This window comes from Suncus etruscus, chromosome 4 (assembly GCF_024139225.1).
Source record: "Suncus etruscus isolate mSunEtr1 chromosome 4, mSunEtr1.pri.cur, whole genome shotgun sequence".
Taxonomy (NCBI): domain Eukaryota; kingdom Metazoa; phylum Chordata; class Mammalia; order Eulipotyphla; family Soricidae; genus Suncus; species Suncus etruscus.
Window position 1 is genome coordinate 49,803,821 of NC_064851.1, and position 20,427 is coordinate 49,824,247.

General features: G+C 38.4%; 2 protein-coding genes across 2 annotated transcripts; one reads left to right on the plus strand and one right to left on the minus strand.

Moving 5' to 3' along the window:
• The first annotated feature begins 2,261 nt into the window (after positions 1-2,261).
• On the plus strand, positions 2,262-4,161 carry LOC126007071 (olfactory receptor 6Y1). The gene is made up of 2 exons (XM_049772579.1): positions 2,262-2,282; positions 3,187-4,161. The coding sequence occupies exons 1-2, from the start codon at positions 2,262-2,264 to the stop codon at positions 4,159-4,161; spliced, it is 996 nt and encodes a 331-aa protein (XP_049628536.1).
• Positions 4,162-13,874: 9,713 nt separating this feature from the next.
• LOC126007072 (olfactory receptor 10R2-like) lies at positions 13,875-19,670 on the minus strand. Its single transcript, XM_049772580.1, has 2 exons — positions 19,656-19,670; positions 13,875-14,843 (listed from the first exon to the last, which is right to left on the minus strand). Exons 1-2 carry the CDS (start codon positions 19,668-19,670, stop codon positions 13,875-13,877), a joined length of 984 nt encoding a protein of 327 aa, XP_049628537.1.
• Positions 19,671-20,427: the final 757 nt, after the last annotated feature.

Genomic DNA, 20,427 nt, shown 5'->3' on the forward strand with positions numbered 1-20,427 from the left:
TGCTCTGATGCAGAGATGCCTCTGCTTGCAGCCCAAAGCATTGAGGACCTTTAGACACACTGGAAAATGATCCAGACCAGTTAGTTACATTCTCTTAACTTTCACTGAAGGAACACTTTCTTGAAAAGAGTGGCTGAATGCCCTGGCCCATGCTCACTTTTTTTTTTTTTTTTTTTTGATTTTTGGGTCAAACCCGGCGATGCTCAGGGATTACTCCTGGCTGTCTGCTCAGAAATAGCTCCTGGCAGGCACGGGGGACCATATGGGACACCGGGATTCGAACCAACCACCTTTGGTCCTGGATCGGCTGCTTGCAAGGCAAACGCTGCTGTTCTATCTCTCCGGGCCCCCATGCTCACTTTTAACCCACTCCCTCCAGGAGTTGAGCACCAAGCAAAGATGGCCCCTGGACCATTTCTCATCATGGTTTTCCATAGTGGAGGGGTCTTTGGTTTGTCCAGATCTCTGTCCACAATCCTGGCAGCATTGGAACAACTTCAATGCTGCACATCTCTGCCCTGGGCTTTGTTCTTGCTCTTGCACCTCCATGAGACCCTGACTGTAGAAAAGTCACCACAAAACCTCCAGTGCTCCCCTCAGTCTCTCCTAATTGGGTAGTTTAGCTTGACATCTCAGGTGCAGGTACTCCATCACTGAGCATCCCTGGGTAAGTTGGGTCAGTTGGGAAGGATGGCCACTGCCTCTGGGAACTGGTAGAGACCCAAAAGGTGGAAGTCTGAGTGTCCCTGCCAGATGCTTGCGGAAGTGGGGAGTTTGACAAGGTTCTCTTTACAGCTCAGGTGTCAAAACAGTGTATGTGTACATGAGTGCATATTTTGCACTATTTGTATCTGTGTGCTTACAGGCCTGCATGTATGCATATTATGTGTCTGTGCCTGCATGTACACTGTACATATGTGTGCACAAAATTTATCTGTTGGGTATGTAGTGTATCTTTATATGTATGCATTTGTTTGCATACTTGTACATGAGTGATTTTTACACTATATGTATCTATATGCATACAGGAGTATATATGTGCGCTTTATGTATTTCTGTGAATGTGTGTACATGGGTAAATGTACACTGCATATATATTTGTGTACATGGGTGCTTGTGTGTACAGTATGTGGTGCATTTATATTTGTATGTGAAGGGACATATCCTAATAGAAAACAAAACTTCTTGTTGCATTTTGCACCATTACAAATTGGTTTCTTTTGGATTCTCTGTGTCTGATTTCCTCTCTTCCCATGATAATTAAGAGTTGATTTGTTGACATTCTCTGGGACCCTAAACCAGCAATCTACATAATAAGAGGGCAAGGGGCTAGTAAACAGTGCTTTCCAGACTTTACTTGGGAACCATTTCCTCAAGAATGAAACAAACTGTCCACCATCCCCACAAGCAGAGCTTCTGAGAAGTACAGACAATAGTGACCTATGTGGAGAGCAGAAAAAGAGCAGGCACACACTGAGATAAGAAGAAGAGCATATATTAGTATTCAGGGTCTATGGGCTCCAGAATGATCCTCAATTTGGAGAAAATGGATTCTCAGCTGTGCTGATTCTGCTGGTAGACTAGGTTCCTCCAGCATAGGGTTTCCCATCTCACTGTGTCTAGTTGTTACAGACATGACACCATTCTTCTGCCTGTTGCCTGGGTGCTCTTCTACTCTCTCTTCTCTTGACACTTGTCAGAAATACTGCTTTCACTATTTAGTTTTATGTGAGTGTGTGCATATGTGTGTGTATGGGAGGTGTTGGTGAGGTTAGCAGCATATCCTGAAGGTTAACGTAAATATCCAGAGGACTCAAATTAAATGCTAAAGCTTATTAGGTGTTTACAAAAAATAATTTCATTGTATTATCCACTTCAGAAATAAAATGACAGAATTTTTAAATAATATCTTTATTTAAACGCCATGATTACAAACATGATATTAGTTGGGTTTCAGTCATAAAAAGAACACCCCCTTCACCAGTGCAACATTCCCACCACCAATGCCCCCTATCTCCCTCCTCCCCCAACCCTAAAATGACAGAATTTTAAAGTTCATGTATCAAAGTGGAACAAGAAAAATGTTCATTGTTCTTTCTTTAAAGCCCTAATCAAGTACTTCACAGTAGTATGTTTTAATTAATCCATTCTATTTTGTTCTTAAAGAAGGCTGGGGAAACTCTAATCCAATTTGTTATGAGCCCTGTGTGTTTGCCTACACATTCATTCAAGTTTTACAACCTTTATCAAAGACAGCCAGAATGAGACTCTGCCTCTCACAGGTAAGTGAGGGTTTTGTAGCCTCAAGATAAATGAGGCACAGATGAAAGTGAGAACTGAATTCTGTCATGTTTTGTTTTTCTTTCCTTCCTTTGGGGGAGGGACTCATCCAGCAGTGCTCAGAGACTACTTCTGGCTCTGTGCCTGGGGAACACAGTATCGGAGATAGAGCTCAGGTCTGTTGCATACACGGCAAGTGCCTATGTGCCTTACCTTCAGTGAAATAGGGTCTAAGACCTATTTGTGTCCAAAAGTGTTGGAAAAGCCTAGCTCTGGGAGTCATGGCTTCAAATCCTTTTCAAAGGTCCTTGGGAAGTTATTTATCCTGGCCTAAAAATGGAAAAAATTTTAAATGTGAGGGCAATCTGGCTGTGACATCTGTCATCCCATTGATCACCAGTGATGATTTGGCTATTCTGACTGGCTAGGTGGGTGTTCTCTTCCTCCCTCACTGCTCCATGTATGTCCCTCCCAAAGCTGTGCATTCGGTGGAAGAAGACAACCTTTCCTAATAGAGATGAGTGGTTTTTCCATCGAGGGTATATGAGTAGCTGCGCTTTCCTGCTAGAATCTCCAAACAAGTTCTTAAGGTCTATTTATAGGAGAATATAGGGTAGTCAAGCTTCCAAGACTCTTAGATACATCCAAATGAAGCTCTGCACATGATGTCTGCCTTCCTTTAAAAATAAATAAAATAAAATAAAATAAAACCAGAAAAGATTTACTTAAAAATAAATATCCATTTTTTTGCTCAAAAGCTTTTATTCCCCTCCTTCTAGTTTAGGAGGAATCCATGTAGGGACAGGGAGCTCTGTTGGTGGTGAGTGATCTGGAGTCTGGGTGGTTTCATCATGGTCCCATCTCTCAGGCCAGGCCAGTAGAAGACTGATTTTCTTATGTCCACAGCCAGTCCTGGGTCCATTGTCTCTGGAGGTGAAGAACTACAGTGCAACCACACATTTCATTCTGCTGGGGTTCTCTACACGGCCAGCCTTCCAGATGCTGCTCTTCTGTGTATTCCTAGTCGTCTATCTTATAACTCTGCTAGAGAACTTCCTTATCATCTTGGCCATCCGTAGTAATGCACAGCTGCACAAGCCTATGTACTTCTTCCTGAGCCACCTGTCCTTCTTGGAGATGTGGTATGTCACCATTATCAGCCCTAAGATGTTAGTGGACTTCCTCAGCCATGACAAAAGCATCTCTTTTAATGGTTGCATGGCTCAGCTCTACTTCTTTGTCACCTTTGTCTGTACAGAGTACATTCTCCTGGCTGTCATGGCCTTTGACCGATACACAGCAATTTGCAATCCTCTGAGATACCCAGTCATCATGACTCCCAGAGTCTGTGGTACCCTGGCTGGGGGATGCTGGCTGTGTGGCTTGATAACTGCCATGATCAAGATGGTCTTCATTGCCAGGCTTTACTACTGTGGCACACCACACATCAACCATTATTTCTGTGACATCTCTCCACTGCTCAATGTCTCCTGTGAGGACTCCTCACAGGCAGAGCTTGTGGACTTCTTCTTGGCCCTTATGGTCATCGCTGTGCCCCTCTGTGTGGTGGTAGCATCCTATGTCACAATTCTCACCACCATCCTCAAGATACCCTCTGCTCAGGGTCGCAAGAAGGCCTTCTCCACCTGTACCTCCCACCTGACTGTGGTCACTCTTTTCTATTCTACCACACTATGCACCTATGCCAACCCCAAGCTCATGTACACCTACAGTTCCAACAAGCTGGTATCAGTACTCTACACCATCATCGTTCCACTTCTCAACCCTGTCATCTACTGTCTGAGGAACCATGAGGTGAAGGCTGCTCTCAAGACCATCCTGTGCAGAGGAAATGGGTCTCAGAAAAATAGCTCTGAGTAACAGACAAGGTAAAGAGTTTAATATAAAAAATAAAGCTGTATCCCATGCCTCCCTCCTTTGGGTTAAAAAAAAAAGTAGCAAGAAAAAATAAAAATAAATAAACCTTAAAATTCATAATTACCTTTCAAAATAACAGGTTACATTTATAACAAATAAACTGGAGAACATTGTCTATCTTATATACACATGGATACCCTTAAATAGGACAAACCCTTCCATTTATGGTGTTTTGCAGGTTCTGCCTGTCTCTAGAATCTGTGATTTGTGTGACCCTACATCTTGGGAGTATATGAGTACCTTTTTCTATAGCTGCTGTCATCTCCTGAATATGTCCCCAAATTAAGGAGCATGTGACACACTTTAAACATAATGTGGTAAAGTAGTACAATATGAATCTAATTTTATATGCCTTGGTAAACTTTATACTCCCCAAGATTCACTTCATTGTAATTTTGACTTTATTGTGTTGGCCTGGAACCAAACTGGAATATTTCAACTATTAGCGGAAGTCCACCCCATTGTGCCCTCACTTTCAAATCTTGTCTGTCATGGCTAGATGACTCCTAGATGAGTTTCTGTTGTCAGCCTCACGGGTTCGAGACTCTAAGCTTGATAGTTCATTATGTAAGTCCTGGCGAACTTGCTGCTAGATCCCCTTTATATTTAAGATAGCATTAAAATTTAAAGTCCAACGAGACCAAGTTAGGAATCCTTTTAAAAGAGAATGTACAAAAATATCACCATTGAGATAAAAGTAAAATATCAGAATACTGGGGCCAGAGAGATAGCACAGCGGTGTTTGCCTTGCAAGCAGCCAATCCAGAACCTAAGGTGGTTGGTTCGAATCCGGGCATCTCATATGGTCCCCCGTGCCTGCCAGGAGCTATTTCCTGAGCAGACAGCCAGGAGTAACCCCTGAGCACTGCCGGGTGTGGGCCAAAAACAAAAACAACAACAACAACAACAACAACAAATCATAACTTATTGTAATGCTTTGAATTATGTTATCTCAAACTTTTAAAGTCAATTTAGAATTATTCAGCTCTTTTCTTTCTTAATTTCAGTTCTAAGTACCTATTTTTGAAAAAATTCACAATACATTTTATCCAACATTCTAAGTAAGGTCATAAATGAAAATTAAAAGTGCAAAACAAGAAGAATATATATAGTAATATATAGTTAAGCTGTGAGGTATATACTAAAGTTATTTTCAAAGAAAAATAATTATATTTAATAGTAATAATAGTAAAATGATAAAAAATAATGAGTTCAAAATTCATAAAATAGATATAAGTTTAATAACTGTTTATCAATAAGTAGAGCACTTTGCACTAAATATCTGTATAAAATATTTAAATTTTTAAGTTGTTTTTTAAAATTGTTTTATGCAAGGTATGCCTTATCTCTCCAGCCCCATTTCTGTGTTTATAGGAAGCTCCATAATAAATACATATTAGCTTGCAACTAATACAATTCACTTTATAACTAATCATAAAATATTACTTACATTAAAATTTTATTTGTTTGTTTTTATTTGTTGGGCTACACCCACTAACACTCAGGTGTTAGTCTTGGCTATGTGCTCAGAAATTGCTCCTGGGGATCAAACAGCCTTCCTAGGTCAGCCACATGCAAGGCAAATGCCCTACCACTGTGCCACTGCTCAGGCCCACATTAAATTTTTTATTAAATTTTTTCTAAATACATTTTATCACTAAACACATTAATCATAAAGGTTCATTGTATCATCACTCCTGTCCATATATGATATGATTGTGCTTTTATTGAAGCAAATATTATCACACTTAAAAGTCAATTCTTATGTTAATTGATAAAAATAAAAGTATAAAAGCAAGTGGAGATAAAAAAAAATGTGATCTGCTAAGCCCTGGATATTTTGATTATCCAGGGCTTAACAGGTTTTCCTGAACTCTTGAACCACTGTGGACAGATATCCCTGTTTTCATACACCTCTGCTCTCCTTATAGCAATTAGTTTCCTTAGGAACATGTAAGAATGAAACCAAGTGGTGTATCCAGATAGAGTAAGAGCACAGGACTCTTGGGGGAAAATATCACCTCATACAAATCAGGGGAGTTGATTAAAAATATGTGTCTACATATATATTATATATTTTTGTTTAATTATTTTATTTATTCATTATGGTTACAAACTTGTTCATGATGGTGTTTCAGTCAAACAATGTACACTTCCCTTCACCAATGCATGTTTCCCATTACCAGTGTCTCCAATTTTCCTCCCAAACTTACCCAGTTTGCTTCTGTGCAGATATTTCACTTCTTTCTTTCTCTCTCTCTCTTTTTCTCTCTTTCTCTCTTTCTTTTTCTCTCTCTCTTTCTCTCTTTTTGTCTCTCTCTCCCTTTATTTCTTTTTGACAATGTAGTTTTCACTATTTTTAATGAAGGGGTACTATGTATATTACATTATCCCCTGTTAGCACACCATTTTTGTCCAGAATGATCAACTCCAACTATCATTGTTATAGTGGACCCTTCTCTACCCTAACTGTAATCCCAGATCTTTGTCTCAAGTTTTCTGGCATGAACTGGTCCTAATGCTCATATCTATTGTCTCTAAATATTATTATACTAGCTTTTATTTTTCTTGTTTCTCACAAATAAGTGAGATTATTCTATGCTTATCCTTCTCCCTCTGACTCAATACTCTCTAAATAAGCAAATAAGCAAATTTCATAACTTCATTTTTCCTAACAGCTGCACAGTATCACATTATGTAATGTGCTACAGTTTCTTTAGCCACTCCTTGGTTCTTGGTCTCTTAGATTGTTTCTAGATTCTGCTATTGTAAAGAGTGCCATGATGAAAATAGGAGTGCAGATGGGTTTCTACATGGTATTTTTGTTTCCTAGGGTATATAGTTAGGAGTGGAATCGCTGAATCAAATGAAAAGCTTCACTTCTAATTTTTGAGAAACAGCTGTATTATTTTGCAAAAGGGCTGAGCCAGTCTACATTCCCACTAGCAGTGCATACATGTCAGCACTGATTATTATTGTTCTTTGTAAAGTGTACCAGTCTTTGTGGTGTGAGATGGAATCTCATTGTTTTGATTGGCATCTCCCTGGTGATAAGTGATATGCAGCATTTTTCATTTGCATTTGACCATCTATATTTCTTCTTTGAAGACATGTCTGCTCATTTCTTTCTTTTTTGGATGGGATTAGTGATGATGCCTGGTAGCTGGATGCGCATCAAGAGGGGTCGGATCACTGGTCCCTGAAGCTGGAGTAAGTTTCAGCATGGCGTATACCAGCGTATGAGATGACCCCAGATTTTTAAGAAATTTTTCATGGGTTAAAAAAGTCATGTTATACGCCGGAAAATATGATACCTTATAGTTTCATTTCTGATATCAAGACTTTTAATCCATTTTCGTTTGGCATTTGTACTTGATGCCAAAGAGAGGCCTGAGTTCACTTTTTTTGCACTCCATTGAGTAGTTTCCCAATACCATTTGTTAAAGAGACTTTCCTTGATCTACTTTGTTTTTCTTGTCCCTTTATCAAAGAATAATTGATTGTATGTCTGGTGGGCAGTCTCTGAATACTCAAGTGTATTTTATTGATCTGAGAGTGCGTATATATTCCAATACCATTTTTAATGACTAAGGTTGGAGAAAGTGCTGCCACACATTTTCTTTTTCCCAAGATTTGCTTTAGCTACTCATGAATGTTTATTGGTCCAAATCAATTTTAAGTGTGTTTGATCTACACTTTTGAAAAAAATTATAGATGTTCTTATAGAGAATGCATTAAATCTGTACAAATATTTTGGAATATTGCCATGTTAATTATGTTGATCCTCCCAATCCATGAATAGGGTATATATCTCAATTTCCTTGTGTCTTCTTTAATTTCTTGAATTAGTGTTTTGAACTAGTTTTCTTTGTATAGTTAGTTCACCCCTTTAAGTTGACTCTGGGTACTTGATTTTCTGAGGCACAATTGTGAATGAGGTTTTAAAAATATTTTTTCTCTTTTATTATTTATATATCAAAAAGCCATTAAAATTTTATATTCATTTTGTAACCTGCAATTTTACTATTTTAAACAAATCTCTTGTTTCTAAAAGCTTTTTGGTAGAGTCTTTAGAATTTTCTTAATAAAGTATCATGTTATCTGTATACAGTGAAAGCTTGATTTCTTCCTTCACTATCTGGATGACCTTGTTATATTATTCTTGCCTAATTGTTAAGAAAAGTTCTTTAAGTACTACATTGAATAGGAATGGTGAGAGGAGGCAACCTTGTCTCATGCCATATCATAGAAGAAGGCTATTCATTTTTCCACATTGAGTATGATTTGTTCCTTTACATTGTAGTGAATGAACTTGACTGTATTGACAAAAGTTCTGTCAATTCCTATCTTGTTGAGAGTTTTTATCATTAATAGATGCTAGACTATTTCTGCATCTATTCTGCATCTATTTATTTTATCATATGATTTTTGTTTGTTTTTTTTTTGTTGGTATGGTGTATAATATTGATTGACTTGCATATGTTAACACGCTTGCATCTCTGGGATGAATACTATATGATCATGATGTACCACTGTCTTGATGAGCTGTTTGATTCTACCTGCTAGTATTTTGTTGAGGATATTTGCATCTGTCTTCATCAGTGATATTGAATATTAGCCTATAATTCTCTCTTTTTTTTTTTTGAGTGACTCTGTTTTTTGTATCAAGAAGATGGTCACTTAATAAATACTACTTCTGAGTGTTTCTATTTCTTTGAATGATTGAAAGAGCCTGAAATGGATTGGCAGCAGGTCCTCTTTAAAGGTTTAAAAGAATTCACTACTGAATTGATTTGAGCCTTAGATTTTGTTTTTTAGAAGTCTCTTGATTACAATTTCAATTACTTCGATGGTTATGGATCTATTCAAATATTCTAGATCATCTTGGTTCAATCTTGGGATGTTAGAGGAGTCCCATAATTCATTCATTTCTTCCAAATTCTCTTTTTTTATAGCATAAAGATTCTCAAAGTAATCTCTGATTGACCTTCAAAATTCTGTAGTATCTATAGTGACATAAATTTAAACTTAAACTTAAATTTCTGATGTAGTTTATTAAGTTTCTCTCTTTGTGAGTCTTGCTAATGGTTTATTAATCTTGTTTATTTTTTCTGTAAACCAACTTTAGTTTACATTGATATTTTGGATCATTTTCTTGGTAACAGTTAATTAATTTATGCCCTAAATTTTGTTTTTGTTTTTTTGTTTTTTGTTTTTGGGCCACACCCAGCATTGCTCAGGGGTTACTCCTGGCTGTCTGCTCAGAAATAGCTCCTGGCAGTCTAGAGTTAATCCCATGACAGTATTCTTCAAGGGTGGAGAAACCCTGTGTCTCCTAGGTCAAGGAAATTCCCTCTACAATAACCCCAATAGTTACTATGCCTATGCAGGGGGGGAATAAAGAAAAGGAGGAGGGGGGGAAAAAAGCACAAAACAATGTTTATTTATTGATTGATCGATTTTTTTTTGGCGTCTTTATTTTGGTGTGGAGATTACGGTTGATGTCTCCAATATTATTTTATTTTAATTTTGTCTTGTCTTTCTCTTTCTTTTTGCACTCGAGCATGATTTAATTTCAGAACCGAGACTATTGTGTGGTGCCTATCTTTATTGCTCACCGGTTATTTAATTCGATAATTTTTTCTGTATTGTTGTGGTGTTTCAATTACCTTTTTCACATCCTCTCTCAAACTGAGGTTGGAAGCCTCTAGAGAGACTCAGCCCATTTTCAGCGTTTTTGACTTTTGACTTCTTTTTTTTTCTTCTCTTATTTTGTACCCCATTCTATTGCTTTCCTTGCCTTCAAACAAAACCATATACCTCGATTTTTCTAGCTCTGCCTCTTAAATAGAAGGGGAAACAAGGGAGAGTTCCAGGACCAAACAGATATGTGATTACTAATAGTAAGCCTCACAAAGAGAGGTCCACCTACTCGAGCAGCCCCGGGGGGTGATGGTGGGGAATATGGGTTGGGAATATGGAATGGGGGGAGGACATAGTTGGTGATGGGTATGCCCCTGATTCAATGTTAATATGTACCTAAAATACTACTGTGAAAGATATGTAAGCCATTATGGAAAAAAATGTTTTTAATCAGAAACTTTCTTTGACTTACATGTATTATTATTATATCAATTATATTATATGTTATGTCACTATATTATGTTATGTTAGTTTACCTTACTATGTTAATCAATTTTGTCTCTTGAATAAATTCTTACAATAAGAAAAAAAAGAAAGAAATAGCTCCTGGTAGGCACGGGGGACCATATGGGACACTGGGATTTGAACCAACCACCTTTGGTCCTGGATAGGCTGCTTGCAAGGCAAACGCCACTTTGCTATCTTTCTGGGCCTAATTTTATTATTTTCAATCCCTTCCTATTTTTGGTTCCTTTTTTGGTCACTTCCCATTTTTTATATTTGTAATTTTTAATAATATCTTTATTTTTAGTAATATCTTTATTTAAACACAGTGATTACAAACATAATTATAGTTGGGTTTCAGTCATAAAAAGAACACCCCTCTTAACCAGTGCAACCTTCCCACCACCAATGCCGCTGTCTCCCTCCTCCCCCACACCCTACCTGTATTCGAGACAGGCATTTTATTTCTCTCACTCACTAACATTGTCATGGTAATTGTTAGTGTAGTTATTTTTCTAACTGCACTCATCATTCTTTATGGTGAGCTTCATACTGTGAGCTGATCCTTCCAGCACTCATCTCTGGGCATTATTACAATAATGTCTTTGCTTTTTCTTAAAATCCATAGATGAGTGAGACTGTTCTGTGCTCTCTCATTCCCACTGGATTATTTCACTCAGCATAACAGTTTTCATTTCTATCCATGTATAGAAAAATTTCATGACTTCATCTCTCCTGACGGCTGCATAATATTCCATTGTGTATATGTACCACAGTTTCTTTAGCCATTCATCTGTTAAAGGGCATCTTGGTTATTTCCAGATTCTGGCTATTGTAAATAGTGCTGCAATAAATATAGGTGTGAGGAAGGTATTTTTGTATTGTAATTTTGTGTTCCTAGGGTATATTCCTAAGAGTGGTAAAGCTGGATCATATGGGAGCTCAATGACCAGTTTTTTGAGGAATCTCCATATTGTTTTCCATAAAGGCTGGACTAGGTGGCAATCCTACCAGCAGTGAATGAGAGTTCCTTTCTTCCCACATTCCTGAAAGCACTGATTGTTCTTGTTCTTTGTGATGTGTGTTGATGTGAGTGATGTGTGATGTGTGTTCTTTGTCTCTGTGGCATGAAATAGTACCTCATTGTTGTTTTGATTTGCATCATCAGTGAAGTGAAGCTGCTCTCAAGAAGACCATCCTATGGAAAGGATATATTTGACACATTATATTAAAGAGAACATCAACAAAGCAAAGGAAATTTTATTAGAAAAATTAATTAGTGAATTTCTAGAGACATGATCTCGACAAAATAAATACTCTCTATATTAGTCCATAAACATATATACAGTAAATCTTTAAGAAAATATAATAAGGGCCAGAGCAGTAGGGCAAGCAGTGCCATGCCCATGCTAGCCTAGAATAGACCATGGTTTGATCCCCCAGCATCCTATTTGATCCCCAAGCCAGGAGCGATTTCTGAGCACATAACCAGTAGTAAGCCCTGAGTATCACCGGGTGTGGCCCAAAAAACAAGAAAAATTACAATAAATAAACATTTGCTTGCCAAATTATATATTAGGCAGATACATTATTTGAATAATTTTCTTTCAAAGTGCATTCAAAAACAAAAATTTAGCTAAATGTTTTATAGCCATTGAAACAGTCTTTTGTATGTGTGGGGGCTCTGCAGTACCATTTAGAGTGCAGGTCCCAGTGATACTCATCCAGACTGTATGCCTAATTACTAAGTATGCTCATGTCCATTTCCATGGGGTCTGGATGTGCTTGATGAACACCGGACCACACTTATCAGCAATGAGGGGCTCATTAATAATTAGAGATCAAAGTCAGGGTCTTGCACATTTAAGGCAGGCTATTCAACACAGTAATCTCTCTCAAAGTCCTTAAACACTTTTTCAAGTAAAACTTCCAATCCAGATGAATTAACTTCTGAATTTTACCAAATAACCTTAAATCTATTTTAGGGGTACTGAGGTACACAGCAGTGTTCAGGAATTAATCCTGGCAGTGAATGATGGACCATATGAGATGTCAATGATAGAACCCTGGTTGACCTCATAAAAGACAAATTCCCTGACCACTCTACCATCACTCTGGTCCTAAATCCAATTTTTATTATATAAATTTTGGTGTGCATCATTACAAGTCAACCCCATCTATATGTTACATTCAATTCTAACTACAATTTTAACCCTGCTTATACTTTCTTATAAATTAAATATTTGTATTCCCTAAAAATTCATGTGTTGAATTATTTTCCTGATAGAAGAGCTATTTGACAATGAATCTTTGTCCAGAGAATTAAGGATATAAAGAGCATGATTGTCTGAGTGCATCCATAGTCACTATAGTCATTTATGAGATTAGTGATGTCAACATAAAACTCTAAACAGGAGGGCCCGTAGAGATAGCACAGCGGTGTTTGCCTTGCAAGCAGCCGATCCAGGACCAAAGGTGGTTGGTTCGAATCCCGGTGTCCCATATGGCCCCCCCACCCCACCCCCGTGCCTGCCGGGAGCTATTTCTGAGCAGACAGCCAGGAGTAACCCCTGAGCACTGCTGGGTGTGGCCCAAAAACAAACAAAAAACAAAAAAACAAAAAGAAAAAGAAAGAAGAAAAACTCTAAACAGGAAAAATAACTCTACATCTGTTTCATTTATCCTTTTTTGTTTGTTTGTTTGTTTGTTTGTTTGTTTGTTTGTTTTGGGCCACACCCGGCGGTGCTCAGGGGTTACTCCTGGCTGTCGGCTCAGAAATAGCTCCTGGCAGGCACGGGGGACCATATGGGACAACGGGATGTGAACCAACCACCTTAGGTCCTGGATCGGCTGCTTGCAAGGCAAACGCCGCTGTGCTATCTCTCCGGGCCCTGTTTTATTTATCTTTAAGAATCTATATTACTTCTGAATAAGGGAGATGCTGGGTAAAAGGTATGTATTTCTGAAAACAATGACTGGCTGAAAGATGAAGTTATTGGAGGGTGGCTTTATAGCATTTAGATGTCCTGAATAGTGGGCAATAAGTTGCAGTGTGGACAATGCAGATGAATTCAGCAATAGCGGTCACACAAAAGTGGTAGTCTAGGTCTTTTCAGCATCAATAGCTAATGCTACAGGAATACCTTTCAATTAGATTGACTCTACTTTCTCCTTGAACTGCCTCACTGAGACCTGCCTACAACACAGGTAGCTTGTGACACTGAAGTCTTCCAAATGGACAACCATTAAAAATTCCTATATTACTTACCCTTTATGGGAAACTTAAGTCACCCTTAAGTATTTGGAAAAATAAAAATACTGTCTTGTTCAATATTAAAAATATTTGTCTTGGATATGTCAATTAATCCAAGTTTAAGGCAACTTAAAAGTCTATAAAGTGATATATGGAGGAGCTTGCACTAGGATGCTAAATAATGTTAGACAGTATCATTAACTGTATAACTATTGCTTGTGCTAAGAAAGTATTTGTTCACAGGTGTGTAATATTGTCATTCTAGACCTTTCGGGCAAAATCGTCCTCTGCCAATCACTTTGCGAATAGCCATCTGCACATCCTTGTTCCTGAGGCTGTACACCATGGGGTTCAAAAGTGGAGTGACCACTGTGTAGGTCACTGTCACCAGCCTGTCTTTGCCAGAAGAGTGCTTGGATGAAGGTCTTAGGTAGACTGAAGAAGCACAGCCATAGTGGATAATAACTACAGTAAGGTGAGATGCACAGGTGGAGAAGGCTTTTCTCTTGCCTTCTGTTGATGGGATCTTCAAGATGGTGCTAACAATGAAGCCGTAAGAGATGAAGATAAAAATCATGGGCACCATAAGTGCAAGGACTCCACCAATGAAGATTACCAGTTCATTGATGTAGGTTTCTGCACAGGCAAGACGAATGACAGGGGAGATATCACAGAAATAGTGGTTGATTTTGTTGGGACCACAGAAAGGGAGGGTGAAGACTAAGAGGGATCCTGTGAGTGAGAACAGAAAGCCAATAATAGCACAAGTAGCTGCCAGTTTGGCACACATCTTCCAGCTCATGAGAATGGGGTAGCGAAGTGGATGGCAGATGGCTGCATAACGATCATAACCCATTACTCCCAAGAGCAGACAGTTAGTGACAGCAAACCCCAAGAAGAAGAACATTTGAAGAGCACAATTACCATATGAGATGGTTCTGAGCAGAGACAATAGGTTGATGAGCATCTTGGGCAGAATGACAAAGGTGTAGCATGTCTCTGAAATGGAGAGGATCCCAAGGAAGAAGTACATAGGTGTGTGAAGGCTGCGGTCCAGATGAATGACAGTGACAATAATGACATTCCCACTCAGGATGATCAGATACAGGCACAGAAAAACAGCAAATAGGGTGAGCTGGATATCTCCAAGGTTGGAGAATCCCAGCAATAGGAACTCTGTGACTAAGGAGAAGTTAACTTGGTTAGTTGGCTCCCATAGTTTGACCTACAAACAAGAGGAAAGCCGGCAGAGTTTACCCTGAAGGATGCTAGTCATTCTACTATACTACAGTTTGAGGCACAATAAATGAGAGTGGCTGAAAAGATCCTACTGAATCCTATGGATAAAATCTATGGATGAAACCTAAGAATGGAGTTACTAAGGGATTGGCTGGCATCTGTTCCTAAGTGAACCTTTTGTAGTTCAGTCTGAGCATTTCTAAAAATGTCTATTGAAGAATTTCTGAAAGTTCTTGTGCAGCAATCCATGATATGCCAGGACCTATCTCTGTGTCTAATTTTTTCATTTTCATCTAGAGATATCAATAAACTCTCTTCTGGGTTTTTCAAAAATAATAAAAAACAATGCATAACATACAGACAATTAAGAGCATTTTGTAACTGCTAGCTTCTGCATAGGTGTGGCTTCATTTTTTAGGATGTCGTTGTTGGCTTTAAGTTTCCATTTGGATGTAGTCTAAACATATCACTTCCTATTAAAAAGTGCTTTATTTTTATTATTATTTTATTAGTGCTTTATTTTCACAAAACTACTGAATCGACATTCCAACTCAATTTCTACTTTGCCTGTTTTGTTGACAAAAATAGTGGTATTTACCCCCCCCCCCCCCACCATCTCACAAAGCCTATTTCACCCACTTGATCGAGAGCAGGGGTAGAAATCCATCTAGGTTCAGAATGACGGATCTGAAATGAAGCCAGATAAAGAAGTTTCCCATAGTTGGGTCTTCTCTGATTTAGCACTTGGCCTTCTGTCCAAGAAGATGCTCTGTTAAGGTTTTTTAATAGTTTTATACATCCAAGAGAATAAATAGCCATCCAAATTCCCCTCTATCTGAGGCATTATGTCTCTGCATTACATTTTCCCAACAGAACAGGAATCTCACAGAGGTCATCATTGGCTGGCCCTTCACTTTGGCAGCTTTCTCCTTATTAATAAATTCTTTCCCCTAATTCACTAGATCTTAAGATGAATCTGCATGTATTAATAGTGAAAAAATATAACATAACCAAAGAAAATACAGAAGTGGAATACAAAATGAAGGTTCTAATGATTAAAGCTCAATTTCAAAGCTAAGAGATAGCCATCCTACACCCTGGGGAAGAGCTCTGCCCTCCACATACCCCCCCCTTTGGGCCCTTCCCTTTTGAGAAAGCTGAATGTTGAAGACTCAGTATTGTTTTCCTCTCTAAGTAAAACAGAATGAAGAGTACACTGGGTATCTTTGAGAGGCTTTCTTAGAAACACCACTTTACATTACTCACTGGCTGCTATGTCTATTTATTTATAATAAAATGACAGCATATGCATATTTAATATAATATTTGGTCAATACACTAGTTTCTTAAACTGTGGGCATCGTGACATCATAAGTGACTGCAAAATTAATTGTGGGGGGGATTCACAAAATTTTGATAATGCCAAAAGTTTTCTGAATGTCTAACAATCAATTAACTTAAAAACAACCATAAATTGAAGTTCTTTCTTACAGTGCTCACTTATATTGCATTTCTCAGGTTTAATAAGGACCACAAGTAGAAAATCTTTAAGAAGCCTTAGTTTATATTAGCTTTTTTTGAACTGTATACAGATATGTGCTGCAGGAATCGAGGTTGTGTGATGTGTGTAAGGAATCATTTCTGTTAGTGCTTGGAAATCACCAGGTGCTTGGGATTAATTTTCTGTTCTTGCATGCAAAATCTGAGCTCAACCCACTTAGTTATCTCTATGGCTCCTGTAAAAGGTTTTTTTGTTTTGTTTTGGGAAAGCCAACCTGTGGCACTCAGGGGTTACTACTGGCTCTGCACTCAGAAATTATTCCTGGCAGACTCAGGGATTAATATGGGATGCTGGGGAGCAAATCCAGGTCAGCCCCAGGCAAGGCAAATGCTTTACCCTCTGTGATATTGTTCTGGCCCCTAAAAGGCAATTTTTTAAGTTTATGAGAGGAAAGGTGAAATTTTAGCCTTAAAAACAGAAATCTTGGAATGAAATCCAATTATAACCAACCAGATTACTCTGAAGTTATAATTGCATTAATTGCACATAACCAAGGAACCATAGCATACTAATGGCTGTACCCATTTAGATATAATCCATTCACCTGAATCACAGTCATGAATGTTTTGCTTAAAATATTATTGGAAAATAAATTTCAAAAATCATAAATTACCATAGGTCAAATCTTATACTCCCTTTTCCATCAACTGGTGGCTAACAGGATAAACATCCCCAAAGGAAGTATGATTTACCTCTGTTCCCATCTCTGTTGTTCATGAGGTGATGTGTGTTTCCACAGATACGAGGATCAAAGAACAAAAGATCTGTGAAAAAATCCTTTGATTAGCATTGATTTTTCTTATTTTCTCCTCACTTATCATAGTCTGTAAATAGCAAAAAGCAGTGTCTGAGTTGGCCAGTATTGGCTCTCAGCTCTTTCTCAGGCATTCAGCAAAGATGCACTTAGGAGGTGGCTATTCAGAGAGGTTGGCAGAGTATCTGTTCCACTGTGAGAACCATATATTTGCAGGTAAGTGCATGTTTATGACCTTTGTTTGAATACAGCAATTAACTGTTATACCTCAAGTGGGTAGGATCATGCTCATCTTTTATCTCTTGCTAAGCTCTGCACTAGCTTTCCTGGTGATTTCCCAGTAATACTCCATTCATATATCCTCTTCCTTACTCCTTTGACCCTCACTAACTTACAGACATGGAATTCCAAGAGCATTTCTGGAAGTTTCAACTGAGGTGACAATGTGGCACAGTTCTGCCAATAGATTAAAAAAAAAAAAACACTGCCTCCACTCAATTTAGCATAAAGAACAATATAACATGTTCTGTTCTATATTCCTCAAGTTCTCTACGACCATAAAATATGAGCCGATGTAGCCCAGAAATTCCTTTGTCCTGAAGTTCAAAAGGAATAAATTTTTAGATTATTTTACTCCTAAGATAGTTCCATTCTGCTCCTTGGTGCTACTGACATGTGGGTGCACACCCTGCTCATTCTTACCTTGATCTGTATAAGAATCCTGATGAGTATTCAAAGCATCTTGGAAGAAATTTTCTTTTGTTTCATGTCTCTTGTGGCCTTACATACTGGCAGTCATTCTCCAACACTCCAGGGAACCATTAGAGCACCTGTTTTTGGAACAATTCCAACCCTTCTTTTGGTGAGCAGGGAGATGCAGAAAATACATTGATCCCAAGTCTCATAGGTCTGTCTTTGAAAATTGTACAGCAATTAATCCCAAGTTGCTGGGAGATCATTAGCAGCTAATGGCTACTGCAAATTAGAATAGAGAAGACTGGAAGACACAGACCACAGGAGGAAACTTAGAGTCCTATTGCTTAAGGGAGAAGCCCTTTGCTTCTATGGGCTTCACCAAGAAATACTCTTTAACTGTAGAGGAATGAAAACATCTTTCATTCTTTGTCCCTGGACACTGAGAAACACAGTGAGAGGGATAGGGAGAAGATGATAACTTTAATGCAGAGACAAAACTTGGCTGACTGGTTGCAAAGAGCAGATCTGAGTTTAAGGGAAGTCTGTAGGGATTTGAGGATTTTCTATGTTTTAGATTACTAGAAAATAAAGATCTCAATCAAGGGTTTGAAATGAAGCCTGAGGATCCCGGGAATCTGGATCCTCCCCCAGTATCCTGTTCTGTTTTTCACTTCCTGAGAGTCACCCAAAGCAGGTGCAAGGGTACTGGCATGGAGGAAACACTGTTTCACATTTGTTTCTCAACCCTGATTTTAGTTAAGGTTCAATAAAAAGGCACGCTCTCCACTGCAGTCCATTGTATTGGGCAGGTAAGCAGTGTCCAAAACACTCCTTGGCTCAGCAGCCAGTACTCCCTCATTATTGTCAACCTTTACCCTCTAGGAGCCCATGCAATTTCAAAGTGACAGATATTGAAAGTGTATTAATAAAGAATATTCATAAATAATTACCTTTAGGACATCAGCTCAAGCAATAGAAATGAAAATGAAAAGTGAAAATACTTTGGTGTTTTGAAAGAAGACTGTTTCAGGACTTTCAGTTTCAATACAAGAGGCACCATAGAGTTGAGCATAGAAAAGGAAGCTCTTTGGGGTTCAAATAATACAAAGTTCAGGACATACGTGGCCAGACAAACTCATTTTTATTCATGTGATATCACTGTGTTGAGTGACTCAGAGGCGGCCACTCAACAGAAAACTTACATGTAATATTTTTCTCCAAATAGAATCACAAATACTCATGGATTTATCATTCTACTTCCATTTACTTCTCTCCTATCTTGATGGAATATTTTTCTTTCTTGCTGAATGTTTTAACCCTTTCTCTAGTGAATTATTTTATATAAAAATACATGTTTAACTTTATAGGAACCAGAGTGATTGTTCAATGAACTAAATATATATTCTTCACATAGAAGAATGAGATTCAATTCTTGGAAGTTGAGAGTTGGGAGTTGCCTTTAAGCACCTCTGGATGTGATCTCAAAATACTCAAGTGTGAAATTGGTGTCCAAAACTTAGTATTTTCTGGCTATAAGACAACTTTTTTTTTTTTTTTTTTGGTTTTTGGGCCACACCCGGTAATGCTCAGGGGTTACTCCTGGCTATGTGCTCAGAAGTTGCTCCTGGCTTGGGGGACCATATGGGACACCGGGGGATCGAACCGCGGTCCGTCCAAGGCTAGCGCAGGCAAGGCAGGCACTTTACCTTTAGTGCCACCGCCCAGCCCCCTATAAGACGACTTTTTAACCCATGAAAACTTCCTAAAAGTTGGGGATTGTCTTTTACACTAATATACGCCATGCTGAAACTTATTCCAGCTTCAGGGATGATGATCCACACCCCCTCTTACAGCTGTATCCCATCCAGCTTCCAGACATCAATCACTCAGTCCTCTGCTTGTCCTGATTAATCTTTCAGGGCACACAGAGGAGCTGAGTTATGAACACCTCATCTCATTCAGTCACCAGGTATGTGGCTTTCCTGTGCTCAGAGCTCAGTTTAGCTTTTATGGGACACAGAGGAGGCACTCTATCTCCTTGCAGTCCTATCCAGCTGCTCTTGTAGGCAACCCCTCTCCCTGCTCTCAATGTAGACCACAATTAAAAAGTCACAATCACTCACTACAAATGACAAATGTAAAATGATTGTTGGCACTCCAAAGTCTAGCTTTATTAAATATATACTGTTAAGCTTTGAGGGTTCTACTCTTTTTCTCTTACGGCTTTAATTTCCATTTGGTGTGCGATAAAAGAGAGGTAGTCATACAGCAAATATAGCCCAAATCCTATATTTTAACAGGAAAGTTAGGGTTTGTCTTATATGCTCAGTCAACTTATATGCTGCAATATATGGTAACTTCCACATTAGAGTCAGTTAACTTTCTTTTTTTTAATTAATTTTATTTAAACACTGTAATTACAAATATGATTGTAGTTGTATGATTTCAGTCATGTAAAGAACACCCCTCTCTTTACCAGTGCAATATTCTCACCACCAGTGTTCCAAATCTCCCTCTGCCACACCCCACCCACACTTGTACTCGAGTAGACTTTCTACT